Source organism: Schistocerca nitens, chromosome 1 (genome assembly GCF_023898315.1).
Source record: "Schistocerca nitens isolate TAMUIC-IGC-003100 chromosome 1, iqSchNite1.1, whole genome shotgun sequence".
Taxonomy (NCBI): domain Eukaryota; kingdom Metazoa; phylum Arthropoda; class Insecta; order Orthoptera; family Acrididae; genus Schistocerca; species Schistocerca nitens.
In genome coordinates, this window is record NC_064614.1 from 268,702,711 (window position 1) to 268,726,570 (window position 23,860).

The 23,860-nt window shown below is 42.3% G+C and overlaps 1 protein-coding gene across 1 annotated transcript in view; it reads right to left on the reverse strand.

Moving 5' to 3' along the window:
- The window catches only part of LOC126247975 (protein unc-13 homolog 4B-like), a 205,183-nt gene extending 186,748 nt beyond the window's left edge, over positions 1-18,435 (reverse strand). The window contains exon 1 of the mRNA XM_049948543.1: positions 18,144-18,435. Coding sequence (XP_049804500.1) covers positions 18,144-18,156 — 13 coding nt within the window. The 5' untranslated portion in view covers positions 18,157-18,435. The remainder of the gene's footprint in view (positions 1-18,143) is intronic.
- Between the last annotated feature and the right edge of the window lie 5,425 nt (positions 18,436-23,860).

The window sequence follows — 23,860 nt, forward strand, 5'->3', positions numbered from 1 at the left end:
ATGTAAACAAATGATTGCGGAATTGTTAAGTTGTGATGCACTTGTTACTGTGCTCTGTGTGCCAGACAACAAAATGATCAACAAAAATATAAGTAAATGCACTTAGATAACGAGTAATCATGCTTATCACACAATGTACACACTGTAATCACTGTAATATATTTATCATCCTCAACAGGCATCTTTTCTGGCACATAACCTCGCTGGCACACACAGTAAAAGAAAACAGCCTCACTTCATATTAATTACAATTTAAAAGTAACTGTAGATCCGCGTGATAATGACACTATGCTTCCGAAAAGCGTTGTGCTAGTAAAATATTAGTAAAAAGTGACTGTTGCAGCATATATTATTTCACAAAAATGCATGACGTTGTTCAGCAAATAAGTTCATCAACCCGTGTATTGTGTGCATTCTGTATTCATCTTCAGAAACCTAGTGAAATGAACTGCTTGTCAATCAGTAACCCTTTTAGCGACACCTCCTTCCATTCTTCATCCTTGTCCAGTTCAATTAGAGTTCCCTGAGTTGGCTTAGGCGAGACGGACTGTACTGCTCCGTCCTTTACTACACACTGTTGTACTTTTACTGCTTACTGTATTACGTAACGCGTATGTCATAGTTAAAACATGGCTGGTTTTACGTAAGCAAAGCTCGCTGACATTGCATCTTGCTTATGACGCCGCTGGTGCCATGGTTTGCTGCATACAGAGGTTCACAAACAAACGACTACAAAATCCCAGGAAATTTATTGTAGGTGATACATGATTCGATGCTACAGGTTCAATGACGTATAAAAATTGAACACTCTAATGTACCCAATAAACTGACTTCAGTGGTTATATCATTTGAGCACAAACGATGCACCACTGGTCAATTACATCGAAAGACTTGCACGGAAGTCCCTTGGCGTTGTGGAATTTAAAACTTACGCAGCGTATAGATCTTCTCATGAGATTTCGGGCGAACTGGTAGCAAGCTATAGGCTTCTTTCCATGTGCTCGAAATTTTATGGATCATCCTCTACCGTTGTTAGCAAAATTCTGCTCTTACACCCTATATGCATCAGGTGCGCGCACGGCAAGTTAACTCTTCATTTCATGAAGTATATGAGCAGTAAATGAAGAACCGGGGAAAAATAAGAAGCAGAGGGAAAACTTGCCAAATGGCTTGTTAGCTGAGATCGCGTAGGAGTTGCGTTGGCGGTCCACAGAGAACGAGCAACTTGGGTGACCTTGTGGCGTAATACGATAACGAGCTCGGTCAATAACAACAGTAAAAGAAGAAGAAGGCCTACCCAGCGGCTCCATTTCCACAAAGGCTGTCTGGAACATAACAGTGCAATTTAGTCGCGCAGGTTTCGGTATACACTTGGCTTCGTAATTAAACATTTTAATGTTTACTCACTCACCGTTTAGTTAATGCTTCACATAGAAGACTGGATTGAACTCTATCCCTTTCTCAAAGAGTAGTCAGATGTCTACCGATATGCTTAGCAGGCTGAGTTTAATTTTGTTTTCTTCGCCCTTCTTTAATAAAAACACAATTCACGAACAGAAACATGTATTCCGGCCACAGGTGAGCGTATTATAATACTAGTTTCAATTCCAGCTCAAAGACCATGAAGTGTATCCAGCTGCTTAACTGACATGTTCCGTCACGCAGTAAATAAATCATTCATACACTTCATGCCGGATACCATGCTCGACGATTATATCTCATTACATGGATCCTGCAGCGTAACGTACAGATTATAATATAATCAGCCGTGCAGAGAGAAAGCATCCGCTCTACCTTAGTTAGTCTGGGGCTGGGTTAAAATATCGCCACTGCAGCCTTCTATTAGGATCCTCCCAGTTTCGCTGAATCACTTCAGATGAATGGAAAACGCTTCCTTCATCGAAACCAGTAGCTACTCTTTCTTTCATTCTTATGTGATTGACCTACTGGTCTGTCTCCACTGCCTATAGTATACAATTCTTGAAAAGAAACTTCGGCAACTTTATCTTAGGATTTAATGTGCCAATCGGTGGCAACTCCTTTAACACTGCCATTAATTAAACTGGAAAGTTTTGCAATTAGCAGTATTCAATCAGATGAGAGGCCTAACGCAGAGAAAAGAACGAAAGACCAAGACTTGCAAATCATTCCACAAGAAACTTTTACACTGCCCTTACTCAATACGACAAATTGGACAAAATGGGTACATCCATAGTGATAGAAGAGAGGAAAACGCATCTAGCAAGCCTTCTTCACGATACATATCCGTTTCATTACACTGAGACATGCGCTGTGTCCAAAGGACGTGGGGAATAAGCGGATATTTATCTCACTTCCGTTTTGTCAGAGCTTTGTTTATACGACCAGAACTGCATTTTGATAATCTCTGTATACGAGAGCGTGCTGAAAAAAATGTCTCAGGCATTTTAATTCTTGTCTCGATATCGGTTGTATTACATGTCACGCATATTACTCGGTCACCATTCCTTCTTCGCTGACGCATGTTGCAACGCTCTGCCGCTAGAGCGCTCTGAGTTGTAGCGTGTAACATGGCGGTGTGTAACGTAGCTCTTTCGGTGCGTGAGAAACAGCGTGCTGTAATAGAGTTTCTACAACCGGTCCTTCAGCATAATGCCAGACCACACACGAGAACTGCGGCATCAGCAACAATCCGACGCCTTGTATTCACTGTCATCGATCATCCTCCATACAGTACCGACATGGTCCATCTGATTTTCATCTGTTTCCAAAACTTAAAGAACATCTTCGAGGACTTAATTTGAGTAGTGATGCAGTGCGAGCAGAGGTGAGGTTATGACTCCGTCAACAAAGTCAAACATTCTGCAGTGACGCTCAACAAACTCGTTGGGAGACTTGTGTTCGCCGCGAGGATGAAGATATTGAGAAACAAATATGTAGACATGAAGAATAATGATATGGAATGTTAATAAAGTTTGTTTTATTTAAAACGCTGTAAGGATTTTCACATAAAAAGTGGGAAGGTATTGCTTTTCAACACGCCCTCGTATATTTCTGTAGCAAATATAACTGTGATTTTGGGTAGGCTATGAACCAACTATAAATTGCATCGAGGAAGTTTCCACACCGTTCCAGAATCGATATATGCGTATACTAAGCGCTCAATAAAATTACTGCAACTATGTTTAGTGTCAAAATCCAATTTCATTCCCTGAAATCAAAAGGTTTGGTCAAGCGTTGAATAATGAATCGATTCACACTTACATTGTGGATAGTCAGTTTGTACTTCTGAAACTAAACAATTTAGTCACATAAATCATGTTACAGCATTAGAAAGTGTGTACGGATCCTAATTTGACAAACGCATATGACACAGCAATTTCGAGTTAGTACTAGGAGCACCACTTTATCTTCGTTAACACTCAAGGCCTTCGCTATTTCATATGTGGAGGCACAGTTTCTGCGTTCAGAATACAATCTTATACAGTAACGTCATAAACTTTTTCATTACAGTTGTCACTCGCAGCTTCGCTCGAGAAATCTTTAGGCTGTTGGAAAGTTCATCTTAAGAGATGTACCTGTGGTCAGTAAGAAACACACGGAATGAAAAGTTGTCAAGCAACTGAAGAAAATCGTCAGCAACAAAGTTATTAATACGAAACATTACTTCAGTCGGAAAAGGATGAGGGGCGGCTTTGGCCGCAAACTTGGCGATTCCACTGATGTGGTTTAGGAAAAACATGGAAAATCTTACTTCGGGCGGGTGAAAAGAAATATGAACCGGTTCCCTTCTACATGTACACATATTGGTTCCGTCCATTGTGCCACCACGTACAATGGTAAAACTCCTTCAAATTATTTTCTGTTAAAATAAACACCATCTAAGCACTGTTGTTATTCTGGTTGCACCAGGAGAGTCTTTTGCGATCTTTCTTGTAGTGGCCTGGCTAACAATATTAATAGTAACCTCAGACTTTTCTCAGATGCTGGAGTTACGTATACTGAAATACAGCAGCTGCAGGAATATTTTCTCAGATCTTGTTAAAATTTCGAAGTATTGCAAAGATTGAGAAGCTACTATAAATCCATAGAAGTGTAAAATTAATTACTACACAAAACAAAGAACCGTCGTATCAGATGAATATAATACCAATGATACACGATTACAAACACACAAAGACTTGGTTGTAACAATTTTTAGGGTACGAAACGAAGTCTGTAAAGGACGCTGCTTACAAATCACTTGTGGGTCCTTTCTCAGAATATTGCTCAAATATATTGGATCCATACTAAATATGACTAATAGCGTATATTAAACGTACACAAAGAACAGCGCACGAGAGGCCGCAGGTATGTTTGCCTCAATAATGATCGTCACACGTTAAAAAAACTGCATTGACAGACGAAAATTGGCCAGGGGCAAATAGTACTCGCGCTCTGAGATTTCTGTACAAATTGAATTATGTATACAGACAGCTCATCCAACCCGGGAATGAAGAATGTCGACAGTTTTTGCCTATTACCGACACATACTGGACGGGTATTTATCCCATTCGAGTATGTTTTAATTTGAGGTTTCAAGTCAGTTACTAAACGACAATTTTTTTTGTTGTGATGTAATTACAAATTCACAATTTTCTGAGTTGTTTCTTTACCTGTAATGTGAAACATTGTTTCGTGCCAAATTTCGTGATTCTAGGTCAACGGGAAGTACCTCACTGGTTTCGATGATTGATTTTACGAGTACCAAAATATGCGACGTAAATGGCCGTATCTTTTGATTGCGTTGACTTAGAAGCTTACATTTGTTACACCACCATGGGACCTAAGACTTTAGAATATGGCATAAATTTCAACTTGATATGTCTACTCACACATGAAGAAAAGGGTTTTTAAGAGGCACAGACATACAGACGGACGGACAACAAAGAGATGAGATACAGAACCCTACAAATAAACGCAAATATCCCACTATATCCTATTAACACAATTTCAAGAATTAGTCTCAAGTGAAATATCTAGACAATACTTAAGCTTACCACGTATCGCTGACGTAGGGATCGTGAAGGTAAGTTAGCCTACTTACAGCACCCAAAGACATTTAAACAGTCATTATTCCCGCATTCCGTATTTGATTGAAACAAGAAGAAACGTTAACACACCATGTAAATTACACTCTGCCATGCACTTCGCAGTGGTCTGAAGAGTATATAAGTAGATGTAGAATCCTAATATTGCACCAACTGTCGCCTGGCCTACTAAAAGTTAATAATTTCTAAATAATATTGTCTGTAATTTAGATACGTAGAATTACTTTTAGTGCCTTTAAAAGCTGTGCATGCGTATCTGCACAGCGAACGTTTTTATTTTTTATTCCGACCTTATTCCATAGAACATTTCGTGTTCTCCACTAAATTAAGTAGATACTATTTAAATCTGAAGGTATTTTAACTGAGGTTCGGTAGTTGACTGCTTATCATGTGCTAGCTTTTATACTTCCGATGAAAAAGACATTGTTCTGTGCAAGACGCAACATTCATTTTGCCATCGAAGATCCCAAAGACATTTTTATACCCTTCATTTGACTACTTTGGCTACCATCACTTCATGACGATGTCAAAAGTCTGACACGCTTTATCACTTGTGACCGAAGGACGGTACTCTGACGAGCTACTTGTTATTGTTGGAATCATATAATGATGCTCAGTGATGAACGTTAGTCATATATGAATTAGAAAACAAAAACATTTGTCATCTAGACCGAACTCTTTAACTAAAGTTCAATCACTTCGTCATACACCTTCTTGTCACGAAGTAGAAAACAGAAAAATGTTTGTGATCTAGACCGAACTCTTTATTTAAAGTTTAATCATTTCGTCATACAGCTTCTTGTCACAAGACGCAAACCTACTACACAGATTACAGCAGCAGTTGTAAGCTCCATAGGTCTCAAAAGATTAAGCTGCCACTATCAACAGCTGTGTGAACAGACTATGGAAAACTGCAAGCCTGCTATACAAATTATTCATAACAACTCAAGACGCTCTTTGTACAAATAGTGGAGGAGAGCAAACTACTGAAGGAAATCAAATTACTGAACCTCTAATATCAGCATGTAGTAAGTTAAGAAAAGAGAGGGACACACTAAAGAAGCAAATATCTGAAAAACATGAGGGAGATTGCCCATCAATATAGTAGATTCAGTTCATAAATTCAAAACAGCTTTTCACAATTCTTGTAATTCAGTATGAAACAGAGTTGTATGACAACCCTCTGGCTTTAACTATATATCACGTATATCTTGAACAACATATACAAACAGGGTGTTTCAAAAAGGACTTTAGAGCTTTGAAAATTCATATAAATTAATTCATAGCACATACAGAGGTGATTGTAGTGCCAATATGTAGTTTTGTCTCGCGTAGTTCGCTAGTGCCGAATCGCACCGTAAGGAGCGCTGACGGTAGTTCCATTAACGATGACTGCCTTCACTGGACCTGAGTATGCTATCTGTGTGTTTTGATTTGAAGAATCGAAGTCGGTGACAACAATTCAGCGCAATTTCCGTACAAAGTAAGCTAAAGATCCTCCTAGTGGGCCTGCAATTTATGAGTGGCATGAATGTTTTGCAGAAACCGGGTGCTTGGTAAGATATGGGAAATCATTAGGTCGTCCAAGCACATCTGACGACGTCGTTGAGCGAGTGAGACAACGTTTTGTTAATAGCCCTACGAAATCGACCCGGCGTGCATCTCACGAGCTGCAAATCCCTCATACGACTGTTTCATTTGTGTTAAGAAACCTTTGCATCTGAATCCGTACAGATTGACGATCGTACAAGCAATAAAAGACAGTGATAAAATTGCTCACAAGAACATCCGTGCGGATATTTTAAATCGATTACATGAGGATGAAAATTTCTCGAACAAAATCACCTTTTCTGACTAGTCGATTTTTCACTTAAGTGGCAAGATTAACACGTAACTGTAGGATCTGGGGCAGTGAAAATCCACATCAAATATTGCAACATGTTCGTGATAGCCCTAAACTGAACGTTTTTTGTGCATTGCGCAAGGACAAAGTGTACGGCCCCTTTTTTTCTGTGAGAGAACCATCAACGGGATACTGTACCTGGATATGTTTTTTGATGCAAAAGATCGATGAGGATGACCAAGAACGAAATGTTTACTTCATGCAAGATAGTGCACCACCCTACTACATGGCTCACGTCCGGTATTTTCTCAGTGACATCTTTCCAGGTCAACGTCATTGGTGTGTTGCACCAATTGCATGGCTCCCACGTTCCCCCGACATGATAACACTCCATACAGCGAGTTTGGGAAGAAATTGGCTTCCGATTGGATGTATGCAGGATAACCAGCGGAAGCCACGTACAACATCTTTAGTTTAAGGTGAAAAATCTTGATGTGTTTCCCTACAAAATAACACTAAACCCAGCTATACATCTTCTTTCGATAAATTTATATGAATTCTAAAAGTTGTAAAATCCTTTTTGAAACAACCTGTATATGCTATAAGCTTAACAATGGCGTTATCGTAACTCATACAAAAGTTGACACAGTGAGTAGATGGTGGCACATAAGAAAGGTTCGATACCGAAACTGTATAATTTATTGAAATTGTAAATATCTTAAAGATGTGTATATGTACTCATATAAGTGGTATTTAAGTAAATAGTTACCACTTGCTGTATTTCAGTTTTGTATAGAGGAAATGGGAGTCAGATGTAATTGCATGAGTTATATTGTCTCTTTTTCCGATTCCCGTCAGATCATCGAAGTTAAGCTCTGTCGGGCTTGTCTAGCACTTCGATGGGTAATCGTCTGGCTCTGCCGAGCGCTGTTGGCAAGCGGACTACACTCAGCCCTTGTGAGGCCAACTGAGAAGCTACTTGATTGAGACGCCGCGACTCCGGTCACGAAAACTACAACGGTCACGAGAGCGGTGTGCTGACTGCATGCCATTCTTATCCGCATGCAGTGACGCCTATCGGTTGAGGATTCTTCGGACTAGTCTATCTTTGCACAGATGGTTGCGGCACCTCGGCTATTCAGTACAAAGTGTCGAAACAAAACACCTTCAGCCGTCTAAAAGTAAAGTAGTTATTTTATTGAGCAACCAGTTTCAGCGCTACATTATGGAATCTTCAGGCCCCCTGACCGATGTGAAGGAAGAATCCCAACTCTTGCCCAGTCAAAATAGAAGCCAGAATTCAATGACTGGTTTCCGTAGGTTTTTGACACAGCGATTTCTTCTATAACAACTTGCCGAAAAGGGATTTATTTGTTTATTTTGTGTTAGTTGCCGGCCTTTGTGTCCCAGCTGTTCTAGGCGCTTCAGTCTGGAACCGCGCGACCGCTACGATCGCAGTTCGAATCCTGCCTCGGGCATGGATGTGTATGATGTCCTTGGGTTAGTTAGGTTTAAGTAGTTCTAAGTTCTAGGGAACTGATGACCTCAGATGTTTAGTCCCATAGTGCGCAGAGCCATTTGAACCTTTTTGTGTTAGTTATGTTATGTCTTTTTAATCTAAAATGCTACAGCTGGCGTTGTAAGTTACCTACAATCATGTAATATACTAATGTAATGGAGCACGTTAAATAATCGAATAAACCCAGTATGTCATGAAAGAGAGTATTATTGACCAAGTAAAATCGTTTGATACTGTTGTCTGGGAAACAGTGACCGACAGATTCATTCACATTGTGACATTACTGTTACTGTGTGACATTAGGTATACCATTTCACTTTACTGTGGCTATTTCGCAGTTATCTAGTAAGCATACTAGAGCTGTATGTCGAAAGAGACAGTCCTGTGTCCACCATCTGATGCATCTCCAAACCCTCCCGTGTCGGTAGAAAGATCGTTGCTGAATCTCATTAGCTCGAGCAGGTCAGCTCTGGGGAATTTGCAGAAACCGGGAAGCGACCCAGAATGTGGCTATTGACAGCTGGGCTCGCATCTGCGCCTCCAAGGGTCAGTGTACGCCACGGCCGCCCCACAGCCCCCAAAGAATAACTAAGCACGAGATTTTCTGCATGGCTTCGAACGACAGATGCCGCGATGCCATCTTACCAGTATGGAAGAAACAGTTAAGTTCGCTCTAAGATTTTGGTTCAGCCAGCAGTACAGCGTTCGTCTAGACAGTGTTCTTCGTATGTAAGGCTGACCGGTCATGAAGGTACGCTCCAGTCGAGTGCCAACTTCGTGTTCAAAAACGTGCATCTTGTACGCAAAAGGAGGGAGGTTACGTGGCCTTTCCCCTGCTTTTGATTTGAGCAGGAATTCTCACACATCATATTGACAACAGCAACCCCCCTCCGCCCCCCCGCCTCCCTCCAGTCCCCCAATGTATAGATTTTAAAGAGTGGAGAGTTGAGGACCACGAACATAGATTCTGGCACACTATTATGGGCGCAATTGCGAAAGTGCGATCCAAATCCAGTACAGTTCGTTACTTGCCTATTCTGCCACGCAATTTGTGTTGCTTACTTTCGTTAAATTTGTAGCTTCTCAATGTACCGTTTAATTCGATTACACGCACTGCTGTTATAAGATCTTGTTGCGCTAGCTTCATATCGCCTTCCACAGTTTTTTGGTAACTCTCACTGAGTTAGCGTTATTTTGTAATCTAATTTGAACTACAGGAATTTTTTTCTTTATTAATCTCATTGCGATTAATGCCAGTCATTATAACAGATAAATCTCAGTCTTGACTTAGGTTTCTAGACCCTTTAACTTGCCGTACAACTTGTCCTGGTTAGGCGACCCACCAAAAACAGATACAAACGGTTGGATTCCCAGCTGGCTCACTTCACCGTGTCGGCGGTGTCCTCGTGCAGAGTGGCCCACTACAACGATATCTTACTTATCATATCATAAAAACAGTGAGTATTGCACTCCTTCGTCTTATAATCAGTACGAGTCATTTTATCCTGATGTTCGTATCAGTGTAATGAGCATTATATTTGCTCGTCCTGCATCAACAAGCCGTACTCTTCAAATGTTGTCGCGTGAAAGTAACGAGCATTGCACGGGTCGGCTTACATCAACGGACAGTTAACTTAGAACAGTTAAGCATAAAAATAAACGTTCCATTTGATAGTACTCATTGGACGCTGCGCCTTTACGTAAAGCGATAACTGTGGCAAGTGTAACTGTTTGCGATGACTGTCTATAGAGCGTAAGAGTTTGTTTATTGTGTTGATGACAAAGTGAGACAAGGGATACAAGGAAATCCGGTGCCAGTACATTGCAAAAATCCCCTGGAATCGTGCCAGAGGCGGTCTCCGTAATTAAGATCCCCATCTGGCGGACTCGTGAGCGACCGTCACATGTCCTCACCCGATGACTCAGTTGCGCAATGTTTCACATGCCACTTACGCGCGCTCTGGTGATCAGAAACTGTTCGTCATGACATCTGCATTCTTTGCAGGTGAAATACTACAGATGAACACATACAGGGTGTTTCAAAAATGACCGGTATATTTGAAACGGCAATACAAACTAAACGAGCAGCGATAGAAATACACCGTTTGTTGCAATATGCTTGGGACAACAGTACATTTTCAGGCAGACAAACTTTCGAAATTACAGTAGTTACAATTTTCAACAACAGATGGCGCTGCGGTCTGGGAAACTCTATAGTACGATATTTTCCACATATCCACCATGCGTAGCAATAATATGGCGTAGTCTCTGAATGAAATTACCCGAAACCTTTGACAACGTGTCTGGCGGAATGGCTTCACATGCAGATGAGATGAACTGCTTCAGCTGTTCAATTGTTTCTGGATTCTGGCGGTACACCTGGTCTTTCAAGTGACCCCACAGAAAGAAGTCACAGGGGTTCATGTCTGGCGAATAGGGAGGCCAATCCACGCCGCCTCCTGTATGTTTCGGATAGCCCAAAGCAATCACACGATCATCGAAATATTCATTCAGGAAATTAAAGACGTCGGCCGTGCTATGTGGCCGGGCACCATCTTGCATAAACCACGAGGTGTTCGCAGTGTCGTCTACGGCAGTTTGTACCGCCACAAATTCACGAAGAATGTCCAGATAGCGTGATGCAGTAATCGTTTCGGATCTGAAAAATGGGCCAATGATTCTTTTGGAAGAAATGGCGGCCCAGACCAGTACTTTTTGAGGATGCAGGGACGATGGGACTGCAACATGGGGCTTTTCGGTTCCCCATATGCGCCAGTTCTGTTTATTGACGAAGCCGTCCAGGTAAAAATAAGCTTCGTCAGTAAACCAAATGCTGCCCACATGCATATCGCCGTCATCAATCCTGTGCACTATATCGTTAGCGAATGTCTCTCGTGCAGCAATGGTAGCGGCGCTGAGGGGTTGCCGCGTTTGAATTTTGTATGGATAGAGGTGTAAACTCTGGCGCATGAGACGATACGTGGACGTTGGCGTCATTTGGACCGCAGCTGCAACACGGCGAACGGAAACCCGAGGCCGCTGTTGGATCACCCGCTGCACTAGCTGCGCGTTGCCCTCTGTGGTTGCCGTACGCGGTCGCCCTACCTTTCCAGCACGTTCATCCGTCACGTTCCCAGTCCGTTGAAATTTTTCAAACAGATCCTTTATTGTATCGCTTTTCGGTCCTTTGGTTACATTAAACCTCCGTTGAAAACTTCGTCTTGTTGCAACAACACTGTGTTCTAGGCGGTGGAATTCCAACACCAGAAAAATCCTCTGTTCTAAGGAATAAACCATGTTGTCTACAGCACACTTGCACGTTGTGAACAGCACACGCTTACAGCAGAAAGACGACGTACAGAATGGCGCACCCACAGACTGCGTTGTCTTCTATACCTTTCACATCACTTGCAGAGCCATCTGTTGTTGAAAATTGTAACTACTGTAATTTCGCAAATTTGTCCGCCTGAAAATGTACTGTTGTCCCAAGCATATTGCAACAAACGGTGTATTTCTATCGCTGCTCGTTTAGTTTTTATTGCCGTTTCAAATATACCGGTCATTTTTGAAACACCCTGTATTAGCCTGTGTTAAGTTCCTGGCCTTACGGAAACGGGTTAGTAGATATCCACGAAGCGAACAAACTACTCAGTAGTACCGTTGGTACAGGATGCTCCTGCAGCTAGACTGTGACAACAGAAATAAATATGCTTACAAGTGGAGATATGAGGATCGTGTCCAATAATTCACAGGTTGGCAGCACTACGGAGTGAATGATGCGTCGATAATGTTAGTTATGTCAGCTACAGGACAAGGCTTGCGAAGGAAGCTCCTGTTTTGTTTTCGGCGATATGTTTTTTTATAATACTTCTTCTTCTTCGGCACTACAGACCTTGGTGGGCCTTGGCGTCCTCAACAATCTTCCTCCATATCTCTCTGTTCTCAGCTTTTTTGTTCCACCCACGGATTCCCAACTTGGCAAGGTCAGCCAGCACATTATCCATTCATCTAATACTGCAATTTATAAATGGTGTCCACACTGATTTCTGGTACTGTAACTGTCTGTCGTTGAGCTGACGGTTTCCACCAAAGCCGTGTGAGCTTAAACAAATTGGAGTTCCAGTACAGCACTCGTGGCTGCCGCATCGCGGTCGCGAAGTGGGGCCGAGGCAGTTCCAGATAAGTTTTATAGCCTGACGATAATTTGTGGATTTGTAGTTTTAGACTGACGATGTCCACTATGAACAAACTGCAGTTACTGTTATTCTGAAGAAGGTTGGGTTATCGCGACTGAAACCTAGGTAAATTCTAGGTAAACGGTGCAACTGAGGCTATTGATTATTAAAATTAAAATTAATAGTTTCATTCTTAAAGATAGTTTTCCTCATATCATTATACCGTATGGCATTATTGAATGTAAATATGTCGACTTACTGATTTGTCTCTCCCCAAGATTTGCAGGTTTTTATAGGAGTTCCGAAATGTGCTTTTTCCAGCTTAAATGTTCAAATGTGTGTGAAATCTTACGGGACTTAACTGCTGAGGTCATCAGTCCCTAAGCTTACACACTACTTAACCCAAATTATCCTAAGGACAAACACACACACCCATGCCCGAGGGAGGACCCAAACCTCCGCCGTGACCAGCCGCACAGTCCATGACTGTAGCGCCCTAGACTGCTCGGTTAATCTCGCGCGGCCCAGCTTAAATTCTCATCAGTATGGACACCTAAGAATTTTGAAGTTTCCGCACTATCTATTATTTCTTCACCGTGTGTTACGTGTTGGCGTAGTAGCCCTAGATGTGCGGAACTGAATATGTTGTGTCTTTTTCAAACTAAGGGTGTGACCAATCACAGAAAACCAGTCAGCGATACTTCTAAAGACATAGTTTACCGTTTCTTCTGTTTCTGCATGCATGCATGGACTGATTACATCTGCAAAAAAAAGCTAATTCTTCTTGTTGTATATTAGACAGAAGACCGTTTACATGTATGAGGAACAAGATTGAACCTAATATTGAGGGGACCCGAGATGTGATTTCTCCCAGTCAGAATAATGTCCATGGACTACATTGGTTGAATTACTAAGCACAGCTTTCTGCATTCTTTTGGTTAGATATGATATTATCCTTTAGATGGCTATACCATTAATGCCTTTTTTTGTTTTCAGTTTTTGACTGGTCTGATGTGGCCCCCCGATGAATTCCACTCCTCTGCCAAACTATGCATCTCAGAGTAGCACTTGAAACCTACGTTCTCAATCCCACAAAACTTCAGTTTATCTAGAAGAATACCCGTGTTTGATCAACATCTGGTTGAGATGGACGTGCATCCACTGACAGTCACAATTCCTGTCGAGTTGGAATCCTATTGTCATCGTCAAGGTGTGACACCCGTCCCGGTCCCCGTCGTTATTATCGTTTTACGAGCACTGTCTTCAGGCCGTGTTACATGGCTGATAGTGGCACACCATTCCTTGCGGACACGTTAGACAGTCCACACTGATACAGTAACAAATCGGGCAACTTCATCCACGGTGGCGCGTCCAAATAGGAGAGCTGGTCTCTGCCATCCCTGACACGTCTCTTCGTCGATCCACGCAACCCTATGGCACAAGGGCACTACTTCATTTCCATGGCTTACTGCAGGGGAGACGGTCGATTCGCATGATGACTTGCTGACAGTTCGACACAATGTATAACTCTCCAAAGATATCAGTAAGGTGTGGATAAATATTTTGTCCGGTGAGCATGTAAAATAAAAGACATGGAAATAAATACCAGTTGCATATTAAATATTTTCCAAGATTCTACCAAACGGATTAGAAACAACAGTGGACAGTCATTTCGGTGAATGTTAAAGTGCTTTTAGGAAAGGCAGATTATGCTGCTGATTACGATATTGAAAAGACAAAGTAGCAATGTTTGTTGATTTGAAAAAGTCTTTGATTCTATTGAGAGAGACACTGTAGGTAAATAAATCCGAGAATTTGGTGTAAACTTCGAATTAGCAAATCTAATTTGTGAAACACTTCAGTAGAATGTAAAGTGAAATTACGAGAGAGCACATTCCGGGAAGAGATGGGCAACATATTACTACCGCCCACATATATCTCGCGTAATGATCACAACGAAAAGATCCGAGAAATTAGAGCAAATACGGAGACTTACAAGCAATCGTTCTTCCCACGCACAATTCGTGAATGGAACAGGGAAGGGGGGATCAGATAGTGGTACAATAAGTACCCTCCGCCACACACCGTAAGGTGGCTCGCGGAGTATAGATGTAGATGTAGAAATATCTCAATCCTTTGAAATGAACAGAGGTGTACGGCATGGTGGTGGCCAATGCCAAATTCATTTTAACAGTGTTCCAGAAAAAAACGTGATACTTTGGAACGAAAAACTGAATGAATATGAGACTTCACCAATAAGGCTGGAAAGAGGAAAAAGAAATTTATACATATTACAAAAATGTACATACAAATTTATTACCTTCGTGCTACTAACTGTATTCGCAATAAATTTCGTAGACAGTATCTACATACGGAGCTAAATGCACAGACAGAATTACATCATGGTACCACACAGGGTTCAGCAGACATGATGTCATAAATACTGATATGCGTGAAAAACTGCCACATTGTGCATGACGTTTAAATTTATGACTTCTTTGCTACTAACTCTATTCGTAACACATTTTGCAGTGAGTATCCATGTACGCCGCTAAATATACCTACACAAATATATCGTTGTACGACACATAGATCAAGTGACACGACGTCATTTACACTCTGACCCGTGAAAAAATGCCGCATCATGCGTGAAGCTTTAACACATTTGTTCCCTACCCTTAAGACACTCCTGCAGTCGATTCAACCTAAGGAAATCCCTGACACCTGGCAGCACCTTTCGTACGTTTCAACGGCGAAGCTCAAACAGCTGAAGACGAAAACAGTCGCCATCTCCAGAGCTATGAAGAGGTGTTGTCAAAGTGGCGTTTACAAAATCGCGTTGTAGACACGTGAAACAGCTGCGCCCAGCATACAGAAACTGTTCGGGACATTATCCTACAGCCGGCCGTGGTGGCCGAGCGGTTCTAGGAGCTACAGTCTGGTACCGCACGACCGCTAAGGTCGCAGGTTCGAATCCTGCCTCGGGCATGGATATGTGTGATGTCCTTAGGTTAGGTAGGTTTAAGTAGTTCTAAGTTCTAGGGGACTGATGACCTCAGATGTTAAGTCCCATACTGCTCAGAGCCATTATCCTACAAACACAGTTCGTTTTTTGTTTTCGTTTGTAACAGAAAACTTGCAAAATGAATACCTGGGCAACGCCGAGTTTGTCACCTAGTATTGGAATAAGCTGTCTCGCATTTACAGATGACTTCGTTGTACTTTCAGAAAAGTGAAATCTGCAGATAAATAACCAGTACGTTCTGCTTAAGAATTTCTGGAGAAAAAAAATTGCATTATCGACAAACATTAGATATGCACCGAAATTTCTGAAAAGAGATATCGGTCAAAGAGTGAAGGCTAAAAAATTTAAAAATCTTGCGGACGTAATCCAAAAATACGATTTGGAAAAAATCGCTACAAGAGTATGGAAAGGGCCTATACCGTAACTAGAGACAAGAGAATGTCTAGAATTAATATTTACAGAATAAGAACATGTACCCTCCACAGATCAAAAATGAGACTGCCATTGTGGGTATGGAACCGGTCAAAATAAGTCTTAAGCATATTTACAGTTAAAAGTACATTAAATTTGTCACCAAAAATCAAATGTTCAATACACTTATGTGCATGTGATAATTCTTAGGCTATTGTAACCGTGCATTATGAAATTAAAAAAAAATAAAAAACATTTTACAGCACTTTGTACAGAAGTCAGTTTGTACGCAATATTCACACTATGTTATATTATTAATAACGTTCATGGGTTTAATTGGTTCTGCTATGAAATTCATCATCACTGGCGTGGACAGAGTTGGCCACCAATAAATCTCTTAAACCCTTCTAAAATTGAACTTTATTATTATTTGAACTTTTTATGGCTGCTGGCATGTTATTGAAAATGTGTGTTACTGAATAGTGGACACTTTCCTTAGCCAAAATAAGTAACTTTAAATCTCTGTGAAAGCTATTCATACTTGTGGTATTGATTCAATGAACTGAGCTGTTGGTTTGAAAATAATGACAAATTTCATTAATGAAAAAATACATTGGGAAGCAGTAATTAGTATCTCCAGTTCCTTAAACAGCCCTCTGCTGGACGTCGTTAAGTTCACACCACAAATAATTCGTATTTCACGTTTCCGGGCTCGAAAAACTTTAGCTTGGCTTGATGAACTACCCTAGAAAGTAATCCCGTGTGACATTATGGAGTGAATGTATCATAGTATGCTGGTTATTTTAATTTTTTTATCACCTATTTCTGGAGACATTTGCTTAGCCAATGGAGATTTTTAGACGTTTAAGCAATTCTGTAATCAGGTCATCTCAATTAAATTTATTATCAAGCTCTAATCCCAATAATTTAGTATTATCAACTTCTTCTATCCGCTTGTCACATTTTAGACATATACAGGCAGAAAATCTTTTGCAAGCTATGAACTGCATACAGTTTTGCAAGGTTTGGTGACAGGGAAATGGCTAGGAAACATATATTAGTATGCATGAAAATTTCATTAGCCGATCTTTCTAAGGCTATACTTGATTTACCACTTACTCCAATGTTTGTTCAATAATGGTTCAAATGGCTCTAAGCACTATGGGACTTAACATCTGATGTCATCAGTCCCCTAGAACTTAGAACTACTTAAACCTAACTAACCTAAGGACATCACACACAGCCATGCCCGAGGCAGGATTCGAACGTGTGACCGTAGCAGCAGCGTGATTCCGGACTGAAGCGCCTAGAACCGCTCGGCCACAGCGGCCGGCATGTTTGCAATGTTTGTATCACCTGCAAACAAATCAAACTTGGCCTCTGGTAATGTTGCTGATGAAGCGTCATTGATACACACAAGAAAAAGTAAGGGCCCTAAGACGGAACCATGGGGGACACCACACGTTATTGGTTATCAGTTGGATGGTGCCTGACAGTTTATACGTCCCTTTCTTATTGACACTCTTTGTTTTCTGTCAGCGATATAGGACTTGAACCATTTTGCAGCATTCCCCGTTTTACCGAAATATTATAATTTACTTAAAAGGATACTGTGATTTACACAGTCAAATTCGTTTGACAGGTCACGAAAGATTCATTCTCTGAAGTTCAAAAAAGGTTCAAATGGCTCTGAGCACTATGGGACTTAACAGCTGAGGTCATCAGTCCCCTAGAACTTAGAACTACTTAAACCTAACTAACCTAAGTACATCACACACATCCATGCCCGAGGCAGGATTCGAACCTGCGACCATAGCGTTCTCTGAAGTGATGAGATGGCAGGAAGAGAAAAAACAGTGAACAGATGAAACAGTACTGGAAAAAATAAGAGAGAGTAATTAATTAAAATTGGTACGTGGTCCTTCGTTAGCCCATCCGAGAAGGAAAGAAGGTATGTGCATCGTTTATGTAATTACCCACGTATGTCACTGCGGTTAAGCCTTGAGTGAGAAGTGGATGGGATGCCGGCAGTGAACTTACGCATCGTCTACAGGGGCGGACAAAGAGAGCACTGCGAGGAGACACTATTGTGGTGACTTACCCGTTGCAGGCATCTCCGGGAGCTGGCTAGTGTAGCGCACTCGCCGCCGGTCGGCAGTGTATTATCTTGGACGCAGCGCGCGTCCTGTCCTTTTTATCAGCTGGTGCTGCGGTTGCGTTCGCGGCGGCTCGCGCCGTGGTACGCGCAGCCTCTGCGGGAAGAGACTGCCGCAGCGGGCAGCAACTCAGCACCGGCACCCAGCGCCTGGCCCCCTTCCCGCACTCGCTTTCTTTCGCCTTGTTGGCTCCGGGACGGAGAAAGAGAGTCCAGTCGGTCCGGCGAGGCGCCGCTGTGGGCGTCGGCAATTCTTGCCAATTACGCGGTAATTCCCTGCAGAGCGTAGCACGCGGCTACGGTTTGCTTTACGCGTCGCTATGACGTAGGTGCGGGTGGGGTTGGCCGGGAGGGGAGAGAGTGGGGAGGCAGAGAAGCCGGGGAGGGGCGGCACGCAAGAATTCGGCGAAAACGGAGGCCGTGCGAGGTTAATTCTGTTCAGCTGTTCCTCCAACTTTCGCACCGGAGCACTCAGCACACGCCGCCTGCGTGAGTGAATCACTTTTCAGAGGAAGTTAGAACTTGATATCCCATTATGCTACGTGCTGTTCTTGGATACACTAGCGGTTAGGCCGGTATTACACTATCAAATTTCTTTGTCAAAGATTTGATCAAAGATGTGATCAAATATTCCGTCAAATATATTTGACAAAGATCTTCGACGTAGCGCTAGAAGGGGTATTACACTGCCATCATATTTTTCGTCAAAGTTGAAGATGGCTGACAACAACAACTTGTTATTATCCGCAGCAGTCGCGTGTACCACAATTGCACTGTGTGCACATGTGGAAGAGAAGCGGGGAAAAAAAGCAAACATACCTGGGTGAAGCCGTGGGTTTTACGACGACACGATAAAAGCATTCAACAAAACTTGTTACGTGAGCTTATAGTGGAGGACGTCAAGTCGTACATCAATTACTTAAGAATGGATGAGCATACATTTCTGTATGTGCTCAGTGAAGTGTATCCTCATATCACAAGGCACAATATTCACTTAAGAACTGCTACATCTGCAGAAGACAGACTAACTGTAACACTACGATTCCTTGCTACAGGAGAGGGTTAGTTAGGTCAGGTCAGTTCAGGTCAGGTCTGCAATCTTCTTAATCTAATTTTGTATTCAGCGTGCCTCACGTTGTAAAGCGCCTCATCAGCTTCATACATCTCTATTAATTTTGTAGTTGTCGGCACACACCAGTTGTATTTACCAGCAATGTTTATAAAAACACTACAGACGACCGAATGCTGCAGCGATGCCAGCGCTCCATTCTGTAATATGTCACATTGCAGTGAACAGAAGACAAGCGACTTCTTTGATCAAATCTATAGCGAGGCCCTAGATGTGATCAAATATTAGACGACATTTGACAAAGTTCCCTATTACACCACCAAATATCTTTGACAAAGATATTGGACAAAGATATTTGACAAAGAAATTTGATAGTGTAATACCGGCCTTAGTTCCTTAATCTGCCAGCGGAAAAACGCTCCTATCGGAGCACCAAAAATCCGAATATGTTCCTTTTTATTTAAAACAGCTGCCTCATTCTACTTTACTCAGCAGCTTTACAAATTTTCCCAAAAATTTTGACATGCGAACACATGCGTGCTTTTTTTAAAAAATGCAATTCACCTAAGACACCCACAGGCTCTCCTAACTGTAACACTCTCTCACCTTCTAGTCCACTGCTGTAAGTCACTCATAACCATCCACTCCTAAGTGTCCTTTCTCACTTACTCATTCAGCCCAATTCATTATTTCTTTGCGTCTCTCTGTCATTGTGTCCAGTGTCACAGGCACAGTCCCCCCCCCTTCCCCCCCTCCCATTATGTACTCTCGCTGTCACTGTCGCCCTTTTGCTCTCTCTTACTGCTACTATCTCATTCATTCATTCTTATTGCTCGATTCTCTTCTGACTATCACTATCTCTCTCCCCCTTGTTGTCATTGTCATATACTCTTTCTCTCACTATCACTGACTCTAGCCCTCTTCCACTTCCCCTTTCTCTTTATTCCTCCTCCCTGACACTGTCTCCTTCACGCTTTTCCGAATGCTGTGCACTCACTGTCAACTATATTCTATTGCACCGTGTCGCCCTCTTTCTCTCACACTCCCATTGTCTCTTCCACACTTTCTACAACGCAAGTATTATCTTCCAGTATGTATCACTTCTCCGTTTCTTTGCTACTACTACTGTCTTCTTCTCTCTCAGCATAAACAAAGCGCGAATACGTTCGCATGCCTAAATTTTTAAAAGCGCTGAGGAAGGTAGAATGTAGCAGCTGGTACTCCACTTTTCAGTCACAGTTTTTTTTAAATAAACAGGAACATATTCGCATTCTTTTGTGGTCTGACAGAGTCATTTTTCCGCTGCTTCGATTCTTTTCCTGGCTGCATGTAACCGCTGTGAAAAGAAATATATTGGTCAGTAAATTTAGATAGTTTACTTACGTGAAACTGAAATAACACAGAACTAATTTTACACCTCAGACAGGATTTTATGTGCAAAAAGATTTTGTATGTGCTTCAGCACTACGACATAGGGTTCTCAGAAGATAACGTAGTTACTTTGCACCATATTTGTTCTTGCTTCCTCACTTTATAAACTATGTTTTCGCCTCACATCGGATTTTACATACGTATTTTACGAGTATAAGCAGGATAATTTTTAACCTTTGTATCTCTGAAACGGATAAAGATCAAGAAAATTTTTCAGGTAGTTCGAGATCAGGATCTTAGAAGCATACTGTAAAAATTTGGGACATTTACTGTGCGAAGCCGTCTAGCAATCCTTGAGTGGGTTTTGGTCCGACGGTGACGGCGAAAAGTCAGTAAAAAAAAAAAAAAAAACGTTTTCGAAGGTCTTCCGAAGAACCGCTCGTGAACTAGTGGCGCCACCGTGAGTTCCATGAAGCCCTCCGTAGACCACATCAAATACAAAAGAACCCACCGATTTGCTCGATCTGCCTAAACAGGAAGAAGTGCGTCATAGTCATACTTTGGGCCTGTACTGCTTGGTGTACAAATGGTTCCTGGTCCAAGGGCTATCCAAAACACTTGACCCCTACCTTTTATCACCAATAGTAGCCGAGGCATGAGCGCCGGAAAATCTCCTTTTTATGCATGGCTTTTTGGAACATACTGGGAACACATGCTACCGCATGCATACCAATATTTACATCAAAGCATATACTCTGCAAACCGCCGTACGGTGCCTGGCGGAGGGTACGTTGTAGCACTACTAGCCATTTCCTTTCATGTTCCACAGTCAAACACAGCGAGGGAAAATCGATTGTCTAAAACCCTCGTACGAGACCTGATTTCTCGTACCTCTTCTTCACGGTCCTTACACGAAGTGTAGGTTGGCGGCAGTGGAATCGTTCTGCAGTAGGCATCAGATAGCGGTTCTTTAAATTTGCGCAATAGTGCCTTGCGGAAAGAGCATCGTCTTCCATCCAGGGTCCCATCTGAGCTCACGAAGCATCTCCGTCAATCTCGGTTGCTGATCGAACCTACCAGTAACAAATCTAGCTGGCTGCCTCTGATTTGTTTCGATGTGTTCCATTAATCCGACCTGGTGGGAGCCCCAGCACTCGAGCAGTACTCAGGAACGGGAAGAACAACCGTTCTTTGTACCGTTCCCTTTGTGAACGAGCTAAACTTTCCCAAATACACCGGTTCCCGTGAGATCACCGAAGTTAAGCGCTGTCGGGTGTGGCCGGCACTTGGATGGGTGAGCATCCAGCCGCCATGCGCTGTTGCCATTTTTCGGGGTGCACTCAGCCTCGTGATGCCAATTGAAGAGCTACTCGACCGAATAGTAGCGGCTCCGGTCAAAGAAAACCATCATAACGGCCGGGAGAGCGGTGTGCTGACCACACGCCCCTCCTACCAGCAAAAAATGGTTCAAATGGCTCTGAGCACTATGGGACTTAACATCTATGGTCATCAGTCCCTAGAACTTAGAACTACTTAAACCTAACTAACCTAAGGACATCACACAACACCCAGTCATCACGAGGCAGAGAAAACCCCTGACCCCGCCGGGAATCGAACCCGGGAACCCGGGCGTGGGAAGCGCGAACGCTACCGCACGACCACGAGTTGCGGACCCTCCTACCAGCATCCTCACCTAAGAATGACACGGCGGTCGGATGGTCCCGATGGGCCACTTGTGGCCTGAAGACGGAGTGCTATTTGTTTATAAACTTTCCCAAAATTCTCCCAATAAAACGAAGTGAAGCATTTGCCTTCCTTACTACCAATCTGACGTGCTCATGCCATTTAATATCGCTTTGTAACAGTACTTCTAAATATTTAGTCGAAGTGGCTGTGTCAAGTTGCAGCCTACTAATATTGTATTCGAACGTTACAGGGCTGTTTTTCCTACACATCCTCATTAACTTACATTCTTCTACATTTAGAGCAAGCTGCCATTAATCACGCCAACTAGAAGTTTTGTCTAAATCGTCTTGTATGTTCCTACAGTCACTGAACGATGACACTTCCCCGTAAACCACAGAGTCATCAGCAAACAGACGTAAATTGCTGCTCACCCTGTCCGCCAGGTCGTTTACGAATAAAGAGAACAAAAGTTGTCCTCTCACACTTCCCTAGGACACCACTGATGACACTCTTGTCTCTGCCGTAATGATCCCATGCATGGCTAAACAATAAAGGACTCACGCAAGGCTGTAAGGCTGTAGTCTGTCACCAACCTTATTTAATGTGTATATGAATGATTTGAAGTGAATCCAGGAATACAGATTAATAGAAATAAATATGTCAGTATCCTAACGTTGAAAGGTTTCTTTATTGTTAAGGAGATCTTTACAATTAATCTGAATATGGGGAATTAAAGTGCGGCCTCAATACAGCTGTTGCCCAAACGGAAAGCAGTAGGATGTGCCGTACATCAGAGCTGGATGAAGCATAGAGTGGCATTTTAGCAGTGAGAGCGTAAACAAAAGTTCTGGCAAAAGAACATTTATTAGATCGCTAAATTTTATTACACACATGAACGTATGTAGTGAGTAATATGATGGCTGCTGTTGCCTGCAATCTATTACGTCACATATTAATTAACCCTAGAACTTTACTTCGGAGTCCCCTGCAAGGACTATGATCTATGGAAGAGGAATGATCAAAGGATGGTTTAATCAGGAACACTTACATTCACACTCACTTGAGAGACTAACAGGAAGGAAAAGAACTAAAACAGTCACCACACCACACGTGAGTAGCAAGCGGGGTTATTCCCTTGATTTTAACATCTACATCTACATCCATACTCCGTAAGCCACCTGACGGTGTGTGGCGGAGGGTACCTTGAGTACCTCTGTCGGTTCTCCGTTCTATTTCAGTCTCATATTGTTCGTGGAAAGAAGGATTGTCGGTATGCCTCTGTGTGGGCTCTAATCTCTCTGATTTTATCCTCATGGCCTCTTCGCGAGATATACGTAGGAGGCAGGAATATACTGGTAGACTCCTCGGTGAAGGAATGTTCTCGAAATTTCAACAAAAGCCCGTACCGAGCTACTGAGCGTCTCTCCTGCAGAGTCTTCCACTGGAGTTTATCTATCATCTCCGTAACGCTTTCGCGATTACTAAATGATCCTGCAACGAAGCACGCTGCTCTCCGTTGGATCTTCTCTACCTCTTC